This window comes from Ailuropoda melanoleuca, chromosome 1 (assembly GCF_002007445.2).
Source record: "Ailuropoda melanoleuca isolate Jingjing chromosome 1, ASM200744v2, whole genome shotgun sequence".
Taxonomy (NCBI): domain Eukaryota; kingdom Metazoa; phylum Chordata; class Mammalia; order Carnivora; family Ursidae; genus Ailuropoda; species Ailuropoda melanoleuca.
The window spans coordinates 7870070-7888490 of NC_048218.1; the positions used below are offsets into that span (position 1 = coordinate 7870070).

The following is an 18421-nucleotide window of genomic DNA, read 5'->3' on the forward strand; positions in this document are numbered from 1 at the left end:
CTTTCTTTCTTTCTTTCTTTCTTTCTTTCTTTCTTTCTTTCTTTCTTTCTTTCTNCCATACACATTTCTTTTCTTTCTTTCTTTCTTTCTTTCTTTCTTTCTTTCTTTCTTTCTTTTTTTTTTTTAAAGATTTTATNGATTTTATTTGAGAGAGAGAGAGAGAGAGACAGCCAGCGACAGAGGGAACACAAGCAGGGGGAGTGGGAGAGGGAGAAGCAGGCTCCCAGCGGAGGAGCCCGATGCGGGGCTCGATCCCAGAACACCGGGATCATGCCCTGAGCCGAAGGCAGATGCCCAATGACTGAGCCACCCAGGTGCCCCGACACATACACATTTCTAACACAAAGGCCGTGTTTCTCCGTCACCGCAGTGCTACACCTGGCAGTGAATCTCTGTTGTCTGGTCCATACTGTCCAGATTCAGATTTCCTAATTGTCCCAAAACGTCTCTTCCAGCTTGATTGTTCAAACCAGAATGCGGTGAAGAGCCACTTGCTGTATTTGATCGTGTCTTTCATGTCTTTCCTTACCCAGACGGGGTCTCACCCTCCCACCCCCCCTTCTGCCTTTGGGGCCCCTGTGACATTGACTTGCCAATTCTTGTTTTGTAAAATGTCTCACCTTCTCGATTTCTTCTGATTCCTTCCTCCCGAGGTTATTTAACTTGTTCTTCTATCCTCTGTATTTTTCGTCGAGTGGAAGTGAGTTTTAATGGTCCATTAGTTGGATTTAGTTCAGTGAAATTTCATCTTGGAAACTGCTTCTCTGCGGCCACGTGCACCTTTGGGACATACCCTTGTGTTAACAGAAGGACCACCTTTCCTCTTCAGAAAGGCCCAGCATTTGCATGAAGGTGGCCTAAGAGCCTGGATCTGTGTTTACTGTGACTATCTGATCTTAATTAATACGTTTGGTGTTGGCCTCTCGGGGTGATGACTCCCCTGATCCCATCGTTCCCTGGTGCCCCTCCTCCTACCCCACCCCAGAGGGAGGTCCTTCAGGGTGGATCCTCCAGGGCCTGAGAGGAAGTTGCAGCTTTCTGGGAGGCTCCAAGAGCCCTGTTCTGGGTTAGGTGAAGTTTCTGGTAGGTTCTGCCTCCCTCTCAACTCCTCTGGACCCACATTTGGACAAAGAGAAAGCAGCTGTTGGATTCCCCATTATTTCCCCATGTAAAAGTCATGTCCCCCCTGCTGGTGAGCTGTCAGTGGCTGGTGGGGGTCAGCTTGTCTAGGAGAGGAGATAGAGGTCCTCCAGAGGGGGAGAGCGAATGCTCTTGTCTTCCGTGACTCCTTTCACAGGCATTTTACAGTATTTCCCCAGCTAGGATAATGAATTTCCTTGAGGGGTGAAAGTTTAAAGCTGTAAATTTTCTGCAAAAAGCACAGACTAGAGATTTACTAATGAACTCTAGAGCCGGAAAGACTTTTAAGGATTTAGGATATAAGGTAGGATAGAAAGTTTAATAAGGTGCTGTATTTATTACTTTGGATCCTGGCTTCTGAACAGTTTACAGTTGACCCTTGAACAATGTGGGAATTCCACCCCTCCCAACCCACCCTCCACCAGTACGGTCGAAAATCTACAGCATAGCATTTTGACTCCCCAAAAACTTAACTAGCAATAGCATACTGTTGACTGCAAACCTTACCAGTGACATAAACAATCAGTTGATTAACACTTTTTTTTTTTTAAGATTTTATTTTATTTAACAGAGAGAGACAGTGAGAGCGGTAACACAAGCAGGGGGAGTGGGAGAGGGAGAAGCAGGCCTCCCACCCAGCAAGGAGCCTGATGCGGAGCTCGATCCCAGGACCCTGGGATCAGGGCCTGAGCCAAAGGCAGACCCCCAACCATCTGAGCCACCCAGGCACCCCAGATTAACACGTATTTTGTGTGATTTGTGTATTATATACAGTATCCTTACGAGAAGGTAAGCTAGAGAAAAGGTTATTAAGAAAAGCATAAGGAAGAGAAAATACATTTATAGCACTGTACTGTATTGAACAAAGCCTGAGTTAAGTGGAACTTCGCAGTTCAGACCTGCATTGTTCAAGGGTCAAGTGTATTTTTGTGCTGTAAGCATACATTGTGTACTTATCGTCTACTGTATGATAGCACAGATGTTTGGAATAGGTTACTCTAGCTCTTACTGGTCGTAATTTAGGAAGTACTTATATTACCAGAGTGGCATTTTAGGGAAAGGCTACCATCACCTTGTGTAATGCCAAATTACGACCTTTTCATTTCTTTCTTTATAACACAGGAAATCTGGGATCCTCTTATGTGGTGGCTGGGGAGACATGTGGATCCTGAAGGAGTCATAAAATCCAGCAAGGTCTCCCTTAAGTTTCTTTCATCCTACACGTCTGAAATAGAAATCACCCCATCTGCTCTACCTGTGGTCACTGACGTGGAGGCCTTCTCTTCAGAAAATTTTAACTTAGACATCTACCGACAGAATCTGCAGACAGAGCGACTTGGAAAAGTAATTCTGTTTGCCGAAGTGACTCCCACCACCATGAACCTTCTGGAAGGGTAAGTTCTGGCCCCATACTGGGCACCTGCTCTGAGGAGTCCAATGTCTGACCAGCACTGGGGGAGCAGGGGTGGAAATGAAGGAGAACTGTCGATAAACCCATTAGCAAGGTAGGAGTACTCTTGTCCTGAAAGAGGTAAAATGTGGGAAGAAAAATGTAAAAATGTTCCTAGACCACAGGTTTGTATTTGAAAGCAAGGGGATTTTGTGTATTGTGACCCTCTCCCTTTAGTGGTTGGCCTTTCAGATGATCCTCGGAAGAAACTCTATGGAAAAATATCGTTAACCAGTGGTGTTATTACTCAGACCATCATTTAATTTTTCTGTTGTCGTTATCGATGTTCAACGTTTAGTTGAAGATGTTTTGCGGGGCCATTAGAACAGCACATTTGAACGACCCATGAGCTGCGTTCAATTGAAATGAAGTGGAAATTTTGTACTTTTGGAAACCTGTTTTGATATGTTCCATATCCAATACATTTTGTAGGTGTTCTGTAATCCCATTTAGATGTTCGAGAGTTATTCTTACTCAGTTTTCCTTCTTATTTCTTCTGTTTCATGGACTTTGGTTAAAGTTTAAAAAATGGCAACAGATGAAAGGAATTTCTTTTTAACTCTTAGTATTCATTGATACTCATACTGAGATAGTTTAAAAAGTAGGCTTAGAGAGAGAGTGAATAAGAAAGGCGTCTTCCTCCTACATGAGACTAAAATTTCAGGAATTAACACTCCCGAGGCATAATTCACCGTAGGGAAATATTTTGGTCTTTCTTAATAATTTCTGGAATTTGATAATATGTTGATATAAAATAATGAGCTAACTTTAGAATTTTCTTGACTGTCATCCTCAAAGCCAAGGAATTGCTGGTTTTGTGTGACTAGTATGTAGAGAAAGCATTTGTGGAGCCGAATTGGTGGAGTGAGGTGGGTGTAGCAGTAAGGGGAATAGGAGCCGTGGTCACCATTTCCTGTTTGCTGGGTTATTTTGTGCTGTTGTAGGTTTTTTTTTTTTTTTTTTTAGTGTTCCCTCCCGCTCCTGCCTCCCCTCCTACCTACTCTCCTGCTCTCTGTTGAGAAGGAAAAATGTCTGTGTTTGTATATGGAACAATCGGTACTTGCTTGTGCGAACTCTGTGATAATCCTTTGTTACTCAGGAGCAATATTGAGAAGATGACCTATTGTAACTGTATTTTCCAAATAAAAAGTGAGACGTGGCATTTGACATAAGATTTTGAGAGATTAAATTTGGATAGGAAAAACATTGACACTTCATGGGGCGCCTGGTGGTTCAGTTAGTTAAACGCCTGCCTTCGGCTCAGGTCGTGACCCCAGGGTCCTGGGATCGAGCCCTGGGTCAGGCTCCCTGCTCCGCACAAGTCTGCTTTTCCCTCTTCCTCTGCCCCTCCCCCTGCTAGTGCGCTCTCTCTCTCTCTCTCTCTCTCTCATAAATAAATGAAATCTTAAAAAAAACACAAAAAACATTGACACTTCTTGTCCATTTTTGTTGGGCAATAAGTGAAGAATATTTTATGCTGGTACAATCTTGAACCACTGAAATTACGGTCTCTGAGCTCGTATAGTGGGCAATGATTAGTAAGAGGTCCGCAAGCCTTCTAGAGTGGGTGACCCCTCTCCTGTGTAATCATGTGTTTGGGTTTCCTTCCATCCTGGTGAGCACATATTTTAGGGTAGAAAAAAATGCCGTGTAAATACATTGCTTTAGTACCCTTGAATTCTGGTAAGTTCCTTTTTGATATTGAACTTTTTTTTTTTCATTCTGTCTTAAGCAACTTGAGTCTGTACAAGTGTGTAGCTGAGCCAGGCAATAGCAGAGTCAGAACCTTCTGTAGGATTAAGAGTTTTTATTTTTACAAAAGAGAAAAATATTTTGGCTTTTCCAAGAGCATTTAGGAAGCCTCTTTGTTTCTCTTCTTGCCTGGTCTCTGTTGGGCACAGAGTATGAAATAGCTTTGATGATTAATGATTAATCCCTCCACTTGGCCCAGGGCAGATCCAGCATAAGTAATAGTAGGGCTCACCGTAGCTTACAGGTGGCCTCTTCCACAGCTCGCATGGCTTCCTTCCGAACACTGCGAGATAAAGTTACTGCTACAGCCTCGTGAGTCAGCAGGCCTGCTGAGAAGTTCCTGGGGGTGGGGTGGGGTGGGCTGGGTGGGCCGTAGCCCTTTTTTAGGAGAANGGCTCGATCCCACGACCCTGAGATCATGACCTGAGCCAAGTCAAGAGTCAGACTCTTAATCGACTGAGCCACCCACGTGCCCCAGACCAAAACCATGTCTATAGCTAATATTATATTTGATCCCACAGGGGCTGTCCTCATGGAAGCACAGTTAATTGTGGCAATAATAATAATAATAATAATAATAATAATAATAATAATAGCCAACATGTATTGAAAGCTTTTATCTTTCAGACACTGCTTCAATGTACTTTACATGTATCAACCAGTTTCTTACAGTATCTTTTTTTTTTTTAAAGATTTTATTTAGTTATCTGACAGAGATAGAGACAGCCAGCAGGAGAGGGAACACAAGCAGGGGGAGTGGGAGAGGAAGAAGCAGGCCCATATCGGAGGAGCCTGATGTGGGGCTCGATCCCATAACGCCGGGATCACGCCCTGAGCCGAAGGCAGACGCTCAACCGCTGTGCCACCCAGGCGCCCCATCTTACAGTATCTTTTGATAGGGTCATCGGGGTCAAACTCTAGTGTCACACCAGTGAGTAGAAAGCTGCGGATCAGAATGTACCATCTATGAAATTGTTCTTGTGGACTGACCACATCCATAGGTCCGCTATGCAGAGCATGCAGAAGTTTCAAAAGTGTGGCCTGAGTTTGAACTCCATGCATGTTTCTCTATTTATATCTGTCACTTCTGTGGCTCTTTCTTATGGGTCTGGAATAGAAGTAAAAAAAAATCTTTTTAAAGATTGTATTTATTTATTTGATAGAGAGAGAGACAGCGAGAGAGGGAACACAAGCAGGGGGAGTGGGAGAGGAAGAAGCAGATTCCCCGCGGAGCAGGGAGCCCAATGCCCGGCTGGATCCCAGGACACTGGGATCACGCCCTGAGCTGAAGGCAGACGCTTAACGACTGAGCCACCCAGGCGCCCCGAGGAATAGAAGTAAAATTTAAGTTAGGTAATGGATCTTTATTTTTTTTCTCTGCCCCGCCCAGGGGGACTTGTTGCAGCTAAAAATTGGGAGTTCTGTTCCTAAGAAAGGAGGGGGAAGTCCACAGTGGGGAGCAGCCAGCAATTTCTGCCACCGTCCCAAATATCTGTTGTATCTCCCCCCACCCCCATCTAAACTCTCACCCCCTCCTCCAGGAAGACAGCCCTACTGGCCTACTTGTTTTACGTCCTCTCCAGCAGGTTCAGGATCTCTGGGGATGGAACTTTCTCAGGGCTGGACGTGGCTCACTGAGGTCTGGTAGTCTGCTAGTTAAAACAAGACATGTTCTCTGCCCTCAGCTGCAGGGGTGAGATGGGGACCATGGGGTGCCCTGGGAGGGGAGAGGAAGGACTCCCTGCGCTGGGGGTAGGTAGGTTTCCTGGTCGTGCTCTCTGGCCTGGTGTCCTTGGGGTCATGGCTTTGCCTTTTGGGAGGGTCTTGACTGTAATACATTCAGATGTGCATCAGAGGGCTTCTAACACCCACTGTCTGTGAGGGCTGGGGGGGGGCGGGGTCTGAGTATTATTGTTCTTAGGGTGAAATCACAGCCTTTTAGGTCAGCCTTATGGTTTCTGTGGAGATAGAAGTTTCTGAAAACTTTAGTAGGTCTCTGATGGTTCTGTATGAATAACCATCAAAGATCTTATCTGGAGTTGAGCTTTTCAGCCTGAAAACTCTGGTCTTTTAAAGGACCTGATAGTCTGCCCATCCCCTTCTCTCCCAATTAGATGGCGGGTTCCTTGGCTGAATAAAACAGTGGCATGGGCGATCCCTTGATGACATTTTTGGCACAAGGCTGCAGGCTGTCCGTGGTGCGGCATTTGTCTTACCACCTGGGGGGGCTGCTGGGACAGCCCCAGAGGCTCCAACGTAGATTGCTGGTGGCCGACGCTTACCAGATCTGTTTTCTTTTCCATCCTTTGAGACCGGCCAGCTCTTGTGGAGGTCATGTCTCTTTCAGTGAACTTTGCCAAGAGTGTCGAGGATGGAAACACTGACGTTGTGAGCGTTCAGAGCTGGTTCCTATAATGGTATAGCTTCTAACCATTGCTTGGTCTTCCTCCCAAGCTATAGAAAGCCAGGCTCCTAGCAAATGCTCTGCTGCTGTTTGATGGGAATGGTCTTCACTTACGAACCTTCGAGACCCATATTCTTTCCCACTGTTCCCCGCCCCAATGATCCTCCCTCTCAGGCCGCATTTCTTGTGACATGCATGAGATCAAAGCCCTGGCACACCCCATTCAGGTCCCAGCTTCTAGGTCAATTAGGACAGGTATCCCCAAATTAAAGTGTTTCAAACAGGATCGAGGTTTATTTCTCTGTCCTGTGAGATAGGCCAAGATGGGCAACCCAGGGTCGGCCAGCATGCGGCCCACGTGTCAGGGATGCAGTTGAGTTGCTCTGCCAGCTTCCACAAGTGGTCTCAGAGACACACCAGGCATTTATGTTCGTAGCCAGTACGCTGGAGGAAGGGGTAAGGAGGGTGTGCCTCCACTCTTACGGATTCTTTCCAGAAATCGCTCATGACATTTTTGTTTATATCCTAGGGCTAGGATCTATGTATAGAACCATATCTACCCGCAAAGAAGGCTAGGAAATAAATGTGGTCTTTATACTCAGCATCTGCGAATCCACTGAAAGTCAGGGTCCGAGCGCTAGAGAGGAGTGGAGAATAGATATTGGAAGAGGACTAGAAGTCTTTATCCCAAGCGTGTACTTTTTATTAGTCAGACTATTAAGAAAAATAGCTGGAGGCCTTTAAATAGTATACATGTAATGATAGCCCCAGTGCCTACAAGATTTAAAATCATGGGTGAAAATAATTATTTGAATACTCACACTAATTGTCTCACAGCTTACTCAATGCCATTAGAGGTATTTTTCTTAGGTTACTAGCGCAAATGTAGGACGATTTGGAAACTTCTCTTCTGACAAATAGTTTGGAGGGCACCATCTTTTCTTCTTTGGCTACAAACCCAGCTAACTACTGTGGCCCTGAGACAGACATTGAAAGCTTCCATTTGATCTCAAGGTACTGAGGCAGGCAGGTGCGAAAGCCATACCACCCCCACCTTCCCCTCCTGCACCTGACCTGTGAATGTTAAAGGTGTGTTAGTAATTCCGTAGAGGGGAAGGAGCCCTGGGGAAAGGGAGTAACCAGGGGAGATAAGGGAGCTGCTTGCTAGCAACTAAATCAAGGCAGTTGAAAGGCGTGTGGACTCCCCTCTCCAAAATTAAAAAGTGAAAGCCGTGTCAGTGACTGATGGTCCCCCGAAAGTCACACTTGGCTCAGCTACCCACCAGTCCGATTAGGACAGATAATTTCACCCTGTATTCCTTGCTCCAGTCACATGCCCTGGTGTGTTTCTGACCCTGAAATGTGTTTTCTACTCTGCTGTCAGGGTAACCTTTTGGATGCGATGCTGGATTTGATTGCCTTTAGACACCTTTCTTTTTCTTTTTGCCCTATTTCCTGGTTGGTTTTCCTGTGACCAGTTAGCTCAGCTAGCTGGATAGAGTCCCAAGGGCATGGGCTCAGTACTGGGTCTGGACCAGTGAACTTTACTGTATCCCACAGTCACGTCCCACAGCTGCGCACCCTGAAAGCCATTTGCAAATGTGAGCTCTTGGTGGTAGTGGGGTCTACACTAGCGGTGGCTATGGATTAGCACCATCCGTCGCCACCGTTAAGAGAAACACCTCCACGTGGCGTGGTTGGGATACCACATTCTGTCTCATCTTGTGGTAAGTCTCTGCTGTGGAGAAGGCATTAGGCTAAACCATGGAGCGCAGAGCTTGGGAATAACTGAGTTGTGATAATTTTGGAATCATCACTTATTAGATTTTGACTCATACCATCTTTTTTGATGGCTTTACCGAGTCACTGTCAGATACTGAAATAACTCATGTGTCAAGCCACAGTCTGTGGTCAGCCAGATGACCACGAACTAGTTTATGTTGACTTCCCCTGCATACTTATATATCCTCAATAAACTGACCAAGGGCAGACTCTTTTTTATTTGTAAAGAATAATATAGATTTCCTTATTAAATAAGCTTATTTTCTTACTATTGTTTAAGTCCCTTGATTTTTCAGGCTTAAGTTTGCCTTCATCATTCATGGAATAAGCATTTATGGCATGCCTTCTGAATGCCAGGCATGGTGTTAGACACTTAAGGGAGACTGATGGAGAAGGTAATACCCCAGCCTTACTGTGCCTTGGAAGAATCAGATTGCAGTGCACATTCAGCTCATACATGTTGTGTGCACCCTTCTTGTTCTGAGTGCGAGGGGTTTGGGCAGAGAGAAGTGGGTGCAGTAGATAACGTGATATAGGGAAGGAAGTAGACTGGTCAGTGAATATTTTTTGAGCAGTTACTATGTGTCAGGCATCATTCCTGATGCCATAAATCTCCCGGTCTGGTAGGGAAAACACTGGAACTGAAGATTTTCTCACCATCTGGCTCTGTAACCGTGGCAGTATCCCTCCCCTGGGCCTTGCTCTCCTCAGCTGTGAGATCTGGGGCACTGGACACTCCCCTGATCGGGTGTTCTTCCTGAGCCTGCCTCTTTCACCGGCCAGCCTTTCCCCAGCAGCTCTCGAGGGCTGAAATGGTTTTGGGAATTAGGCTTACTTTGCATGGGAGACAGTGGACTTCCTGCGAGCAAAGGGAATGAAAAGGAAAAACAATCCCATAACACAGTTGTTGAAATGTTTCGGGGAAATCGCACTGGGGAGAACGGCCACCATCATTTGAGAAAGAGTATTTTTGTTTCAGAATTTGGGGCCAATGCTAGCTTTTCGCCTCTCTACATGTGTGTCCATTCAGTCCAAACATCTCTCCCCTTTTCTGCTCTTCTGGTTCTGCTCCCCTAACTCACTCTCCTGCACACCCTCCTCCCCTGAAGTCAAGGCCTGAGAGACAGAAATTGGGCTGGAACTAATTTAATGGCTGAGTGACCTCACAGTAGAGAAACAGCCGGATCCTAATAGGGGTCTTTGTCTACATTTCCACCCTGGCTGGTAGCATGCCAGTCAAGAGTCAAGCTAGAGACACAGGTGGAAGCGATTAGACCTGTCATAAGGTTTGAAAAATTGATTCTGGAGGCGAAGTGAATAGATTGAACTTGACAGTGTTGTCCTAAAGATTCTAAGGGAAAATTCTGTAGTTTAATTTGAAATCCCTTGATTATTCATTAGCTTTCCAGATGGCTTTTGTTGATGTTTTACATATTAATGCCTGTATTGTGTTATTGGTGTATTCTTAATGTGCACATAGGTAATGAGCAAAGAATAAATACATGGGTAAGTGTCCCAAATTAATGGGATGTTGGTGTAATTGTGAAATAAAGGGTTTTTAAGAAGTTGATTGCTTTGGAATAATTAGTGTGAGCTTTTTTTTATGGGCCAATTTGGTACTTTTAAAGTGAAAATTATTGGAGAATTTTAAAGAAACCTTCATTTTAATGTTTACTTCTAAATTAAGGTTTAGAATATAACTCCAGCCTTTGACTCTAGAGGTCACGACTGAAGGGCTGGCTCTTCTGGCAAGTTCTCCATCAAATGCTTTTTTTTTTTTTTTTTTTTTTTTTGCCCTAATTCAACACCTGAATAAGTTAACCTTTCACATGCCAGGCTCCTGGAATTGAATTATGAAGTGGCCCAGGTTTTACGGTTGAGGAGAGTGAGGGAGAAGGTAACCACCCAGCGACGCCATGTGATTGCTGAACATTGGCTCCAGGGGCACGCAGGAAGGGCTGCCCAGCCATGGTGGTGTCTCTGCCGTGCCCTGGAAGCTCTTCCTCCGGAGCCTTCTTCCAAACACACGGCACAGTCTTTTCATCTTCTTGATGGTGGTTCTTTAATCTTTTGAGGGTATATCAGACTTCTAGAACAAAACAGAACGAAACCAAAAACAAAACCTTAGGCACGATGGTAAGGTATCCATTGTGGGAAATATTTGCAGAAACACCTAGTTCCCCATGGTTCACTCATTTCTAATGACAGAGAATAGACTCTTGGTTTGACCTAGGGGCTTAGGTCTTGGGATAGGGTGTTCCTGTCCTGGGTTGGAATTCCAGTTCTGCCTTTTACTACATGAGTGACCTTGGGTAAATCAGAAACCATGAAGTCCACCCTTTCCTTATCCATGTGATATAGCTGCTCATAGTCTCTGCTTTCTTCTTCATTTTTTTCTTTTTAAATTCAGTCGCTCCACTAATTTCTCTTCAGCATCGGCTGTGTGCAGGCCTTTGCAGTAGGACCTGGTGGGGAAAGAGGGCAGATACGTGAGACCTTCCTTCCAGGACCCTGCATCCGCCCCAGGATCCGGGGAGGATGTACTGAGACTCTTTTGCAAAGTTCTCAGCACAGAGCTCATATGGATCGCGCTGTCACTGTTATTTAAACTTTGGTGTAATTCATTTTTTCTTTTGGACCTTCATCATGAGCTCTTCCATGACCATGCTGTGAGTGTCCGTGAAACAAATCAGCATTGTCTTCGCCCCAGATAGTAGTATGTGTTTTCTTGGGGTGGAGTTATTGTGGAAGGTTTTGGCAGTTTTTTCTCATCATGCAAGAAGCATGATGGCTCATCACTAGTTACTTTTTTTTTTTTTTGCCAAAAATGTGTAGTTTTAGTCCAGCTTTTCTTGAAAGCTGAGAAAACATAGTCAGTTGTCTGTATTTGTGTTACCCTTAAAATATGGGGAGCCAGTCCCCCCGACTTCTGAATCAAATTTATTCTTTTTTTAAATCTTCACAATTTATCATTTTCACAGACAACAACAGTCATTTGGAAAGAGCCAGAACTTCTACTCTGAACATTTTCATCAGTCCCACGATATGCCTTGTGCATCACCCACATCTTCCTCGAGCCCCCAAACCTCTTGTGCCGGTTGGAAATGCATGTATTTGTTGTCGTGTGATTGTCTTGAGTTGCGTTAAGCACCTCAGATGCTTCCTACCCTGCAGAGTTGCTCAGCTGGATACTGCATCTCGTGTTCATTTTGTCAGATGCCGCTGTTATTTTGAACGTGTAATGAAATACCACAAACGGTAATAAAACAGGGTTTGGGGCTGGAGAAGGCCTTCAAGTCCTGAAGTTTTTCCCCCGTTCAGATGCAGCTTAGAGAGAAAGCCGAGGGCCAGCTGCAGTTCAGAAGTGAGCTGCGTCCTATGATGGTTGGGAATGTTTCGCTCTCAGTTACTGAGTGCAGAGGAGTGATTTCTTAGCGACATGTCCTGGTAGGGCCCAGAGTGGGCCGATGAGAGATCTGGCTTACCCTGGGCAGGGAATCCTGGTATACCAGCAGCATCTCAGGCCCCTGTTGCTGGCGAATTCCATGACTTCTCATCTTGAAATGAGCAAACTGTCATGATGCCCACTCATAGGAATGCCACTCATGCTGAGAGGGTCAGAGGGAGGGGTGAAATGGGGAGCCCTTGGCTCGGTCTCTGACATGGAGCGGGTCATACGGAAGTGCTGCTTGTCTTTCCACTAGATGGTTGCTGTCTCCAGACGGAGATGCTGAGAGCTGCCTCCTTTATTTATTTATTTATTTTTTAAAAAGATTTTATTTATTTATTTGACAGAGAGAGACAGCCAGCGAGAGAGGGAACACAAGCAGGGGGTGTGGGAGAGGAAGAGGCAGGCTGTAAAAATGAAGGTTGAGAATGTGTCCCAACGTTCTCATGCGGGAAAAAAATGTATGACAAGAAAGCAGCATTTTAAAAGCTTGGTTATGTGACAACATGGACGGGACAGCTCGCTAAGCGAGAGAAGTCAGACAGAGAAAGATTAAGTACTGTGTAATATCACTTCTTTTCTTTTCTTTTTTTTAAAGATTTCATTTATTAATTTGACAGAGACAGCGAGAGGGAGAACACAAGCAGGGGGAGTGTGAGAGGGAGAAGCAGGCTTCTCACTGAGCAGGGATCCTGATACAGGGCTCGATCCCAGGACCCTGGGATCATGGCCTGAGCCGAAGGCAGACGCTTAACGACTGAGCCACTCAGGCACCCCAGTGTGTGGTATCACTTCTATGTGGAATCTAAAAAAGCCGGACTCCTAAGAACAGAGCTAGAATGCTGGTTACCAGGGAATGGGGATGGGGTCTGGGGGCTGGAATAGATGTTGTTTAAGGGCACGAACTTGCAATGAGAAGTCCTCAAGCTCTCAACCCAGGACCCAATGCACAGCACGGTGAATGAAGACAACAGTACCGTATTGTGATCGTCAAACTTACTTAGAGATGAGAACCTAACTACTCTAACCATTAAAAAGACAGGATAAGTAATGTGAAGGGCACCTGGGTGGCTCAGTCAGTGGAGTGTCAGACTCTTGATCTCAGAGTTGTGAGTTCGAGCCCTGCGTTGGGCGTGGAGCCTACTTAAAACAATAAAACAAAGCGTAACAAAAAACCAGAAATGGGGGGCGCCTGAGTGGCACAGTCGTTAAGTGTCTGCCTTTGGCTTAGGGCGTGATCCCAGCGTTCTGGGATCGAGCCCCACATCAGGCTCCTCTGCTGGGAGCCTGCTTCTTCCTCTCCCACTCCCCCTGCCTGTGTTCCCTCTCTCACTGGCTGTCTCTCTCTCTGTCAAATAAATAAATAAATAAATAAAATCTTTAAAAAAACAAAACCAAACCAGAAATGGGAAGTAATGTATTAGAGGTGCCAATTATCGCCACAGTAGCAATCATATTATAGTGTATCAATGTATCAAATTAACATCTACGTCTTAAATTTACACAATGTTCTATGTCAAATATACTTCAATTAAAAAAAAGTAAAACTCAATGCAAGAGAAAGTGAAACTCAGTTTATGAATTAACATTACTTTCTACATGGAAAAATTGTAAGTGTTAGAATTTTGTTTGTGATCATTCAAGTATGGCCACTCACCTGTACACACGTGAGGGAGGTAGAGGCTGGGCTGTGGGTTAAAACGTTTGTTTTAGTAAAAATGTGTCAGGTGATCGAGCAGATCTTTTCCCCTTGCCCTGTTCTCATACCTCTGCCCTGTTCCCGTTTCTCCCCTGACATGGCTTTGTGACTCACTTAGAAAAACTTCTGTTTTTCTTTCACATGAAAACACTTACCTGCTTTGGAGGTGAGGGTTGATTTGCTTTCATCTGCCCCTTTAAAATCTTTTACACACCTACCATTTGTCCAAACACACTCGGAGCTCTGAAATGCCCTTGTTTCTGCTTTCTGTTTTGGAGAGAAGCATGTTCTGTTTCTGCATGAGGGGTATTCCGTCACCCTGAGACCCAGACGCCGCATTTTTTCTGCATTGCACAAGGGGTCATTCATCATTTTCATTTTTCGTTTGGCTCTCCCACAAGAGTATTCAAATTAGCGAGAAGGAAAATGATGAAGTCATTGCCTGGCAGAGAAGTATTTTCTTGGGATGTGGGAAGGGTAGAGGAGACAAGAGAAGAGGAAGGGATTATGAGAAGGTCTGTCCCTGCCTTTTTTCCTGGCCTTTGGTTCCAGAGGTCACCTGGGTGCAAATGTGGTTTTCACAGGTTAAAACTGGGTAATATGTGTGTACAGAAGTTACCCAAAAATGAAACTACATGGTGGGACAGCAGTGTCAGTGACCTTGGAAACTTAGGCTGTAATTTTATCTGTGTCGTTCTCTCACACCAGCTGTGTGATGTTGGGTGAACCACCCAAATTCTCTGGAGCCCGTTTCCTTATCTGTAAAATGAGAGGGTTGTACTAGGTCTGTGGCTTAACTATATATATATGTTTTACACAGTAAAGCCCCTTTTTATATGAACTATCCCTCTTCCCCATACGGATGGGGCTGCAGAGACTTCTAGAGCCTAGGTTCCTCAGGGCATGGGTGTGGAGACCACTGGCCAAGAAATGCCCAAGGTCCTGCCACCAGGACACTCAGGCCCCACTGACTGAGTTAAATCTTAACGGCAGGCTGACTGGTTGGCTGGACTTTCTTTTTTTTTTTTAATTTTAATTTTAATTTATTTAAAAAGACTTTATTTATTTAGAGAGAGGGACTGGGGCCGGGGGGAGGGGCAGAGGGAGAGACAGAATCTCAAGCAGAGTCTGCACTGAACGTGGAGCCTGATGCGGGGCCTGATCCCATGACCCTGAGATCATGACCCAAACTGAAATCGAGTGTCGGACGCTTCAGCGACTGAGCCACCCAGGCGCCCCTGGACTTTCTTTTTATACCCTGCCTCGTTCCAAAAAGATTTAAGGCAGTGGGGATTTCAGTTTGTCTGTTATGAGATAAGCTCTTTCTCCTCCTGTCGGTGCAACTGTATGACCAAAAGGGATTATACTGTGTTTCTTTGGTTGTTATTATATGTCATGTCGAAGTTATATGCGTATTGTTCATAAAACTCAGCACCATTCAGTTTCCCGACTTCCCCAGACCGACAGTGAGGACTGAGTGACTGTGGTCCCCTCTGGAACCCGGGGAAACCTGAGTGGGTCCCCTGCCCTGGGAAGCTAAGAGTTGTCCAGGGTGATTATCCAGTGGTTATTGAAATGTCTCCAGTTACAGATGAGTGATGTCTGAGAGGAGAAATCTCTGCGGAATAGCTTGGGTTTCAAACATTCAGACTCTGAGAGAGGATCTCTGCTTTCATGGAGGATGCCCCTCAGTTCCCGAATCCCTTGGGACTGCTCTGGGAGGGGAGCGGGGTGGCGGGGCCGTGGTGGGAATGGGGTGGGGGGTTGTTGGGGCAGGTACATAGTTGTCTCATGTGAAGTTGTGGTCAACGTTTTAGATTCTGAAGTGTCATTAGAGCTTGCTTGGCTCATTAACACAGCATAGGATGTGCCCTGAAATCGGAGTATGGGTTGTGTGTACTGGAACAGTTTGAGGTGCTGAATTTATACAAGGTGCTTTTATTCCTGTTTTCCTGGAGTTTTTATTTGGAATCTCTCAGTGTCCTCCCTACTTCTGAAAATACCCTATGGCACCTGCGCTTTCCTAAACTTCAGCAGAATGAAATGTAATTTGATTTTTAACACTCTGCGCTTACCCAGAAAGGTAATTCGAGACAGGATTACATGTCTGTTGCCTGTCAGGATTACAAATCTCTGATGTGAACCTCCTCTTACAAAGGCTTGTTTCTGTTTTTGTTTAGAACAGTTAAAAGGCTTCCTGTAGCTTTCAGTTTAGGTGTTCCTTTCCGTTCCCTCCCCTTCTCTTTGTTGCAAAATGTGGTGCCTCCCAACCGGTGAAGGTCATCAGAGGCCCTCTTGGGGTTCTGCTGCAGGTCAGTGGAGGTAGAGCCCCCTGGTAAGATTGGGGGCGCATTTACCTTTTTGCTCTGGCGCTTGGAAAACTGTCATGAAACAGACCAAATCTGTTCAGCACAATGTGGTCATAGTTGGGATAGAGTGAAGGATTTGACATCTTGTAAACCTCAAATCAGACCAACAGCATATACCAAAACTCTCATGGTCTCTTGGATCTGGGGGAGAAGGTCCCCGAAAGGCCAGTCACCTGTCACCCCCTGCTGCCTGAATGCCCTATGCACCGTTTGAGATGTGTCTGAGTCCTGGATGGTGAGCAACTTTCTGGCCTTGTTCAATTTACAAATATTTACTGAGCTGTTTATACCTTTGGGCAGCTCATTCCAGCATCTTACAGTGAGAGCTGTCTCCCGGGATGGGTCCTTCAAAACCCATCCCATTCCAAAAAGGAAATCTGGCCATGGATCCAAGTAGAGAAAAGTTATTTAACTTTCTCCCAAAGGATAGTTAAAGGAACTGTTAATTAGTTCAGATAATTTAAGATATTTGAAGATGGTTATTGGCTGTTCTAAATCCCCATATCCCCTGTTCTCTAAGCATCTCCAGTAATGAACATTTAGTTACATCGCCATGTTGGAGATGAAAACTTTAGGTCTGAAGGACCAAAAGCATTGACAATAAAGCCAGTCAGGTACATAAAACTAATTATTTTTTTCTGAAAATATTTCTCAGTTATAAAAAGAATTCTTGGCCATTATAAAAAACAAGACAATAAGTTAATTTATACTAAGGAAATGAAAATCATCTGTAACCCCACCACCTACAAATGATCACATTAATCTTTTGATATATTTTCTTCTAGTCTGTTTTCCTCCTACATGATATATGTAAGACTGTGATTATGTTGTTTATGAAATAATCACTTCCCATGCGATCAGACGGTCTGCTCAAAACACGTCTTTTGGTCTGTACGTGCAGTTTGACCGTGATTTATTTAATCAATCTCCAGTGAATGCTCTCCTGTCATTTCCAGAGTTTTTCTATTCTAAATAATAAGCATATTTCTTTTTGAGGCAGCAGTTCTGTATAATTCTTTAGTGACCCCATCACAATATTTCTTTTCCAGAAGATAATTGGAAAATTATAAAACAAAAGCAGACGTTATTAGAAGTTGAACAGGATGAGGCCAATGATACTTGTTGTTGTTTATAATATTTCATATTATTTCATCACTATTGTACAATTATTTCACATTGTTTCATCTTTTGTCCACAGCAATGTCGTGCCTTAATCATAGCTGACATTGATTTGGCATGTTCTGTGTGGCGGGTACTGTCCATTATATGCATTTTTCCCATTTAGTCTTTACCAAACCCTAGGAGATAGGTACCATTATAGTTCCCATTTTAAGAAATGAGGGAGCTATTGCTTAGAGGGTTGAAATGGCTTGGCCAGAGCCACACGAAGAGTTAAATGGTAGAACCAGCATTTAAAAGATTTGTTTGAGATCCTTGATTCTTAGCCCCTAATCCTATGTTACTACAGGTGCTTTGCTGAAATCCTAATACACTATATCCCTCATCCTTCCAACATCTATGTGTATGCTAATCTTGTTGTAAAAGGAAATCGGGTCAGCTGACATCTAATTCTTGGTGATTTTCTTAAGTTTGTTAGGAGACTTTTTGTGGAAAGGGGTGTAATGGGAGTCATAAGTTAAAGTCCCAGGTCTTGAGCTTACTAGTAGGATCTTACTTAACTTGTTTGTTCTTCCGTACCATTATCTGTAAAACATGGACAGTAATACCTCTATTACTGTGATCTGGGTTAAATAGAAGGGTATATGTGAAAGTCCAGTTCAGTTCCTGGTACTCAAGTAATACTAGGTACTCTGTAGCAGTAATTTCCTTATTTCCTTGATTTTCAACAGGGATAGGACATCTCTAGTTAGTACAGTTTCCTTTGAAAATTACAATGGCATGTTTCTTTTAGCTTGTCTCGTTCACAGTAACCCTTCAAAGATCAGCCATATGAATTTAATTATATCTTCCTCATGTTCTCCAGTTCTGTGCACTTGAGCATAGAATAATAATAATTACCCAATTTGAAGAAGAGAGAAAAACACTGGGGGGAAAAAAAAAGTAAGCCTCAGGAACCTGTGGGATAATCTAAAAATATCCAATATATAGTAATTGGCATCCCATGAGAAGAGAGATGGAATGAGGCAGAAAGAAATATTTGAGCAAACAATGACCATGTGATCTCCCAAATTGGTAAAAGACATGAATTGGCAAGTTCAATATGTCAGCAAACCCCCAGCAGGATAAAGCTGATGAAAATACACCTAGACACATCAGAGTCAAACTGCTGAAGACAAAGATATAGGGAAAATACTGAAAGCAGCCTGAGGAAAACAACACTTTACATGCAGAGGAATGATGAGTTGAATATGCACGA

The 18421-nt window shown here is 44.2% G+C and overlaps 1 protein-coding gene across 1 annotated transcript in view; it reads left to right on the forward strand.

The window, feature by feature from the left end:
* HLCS (holocarboxylase synthetase) overlaps positions 1 to 18421 on the forward strand; it is a 200880-nt gene that overhangs the window by 35165 nt on the left and 147294 nt on the right. Inside the window, exon 4 of the mRNA XM_002917068.4 lies at positions 2263 to 2534. Coding sequence (XP_002917114.3) covers positions 2263 to 2534 — 272 coding nt within the window. The remainder of the gene's footprint in view (positions 1 to 2262; positions 2535 to 18421) is intronic.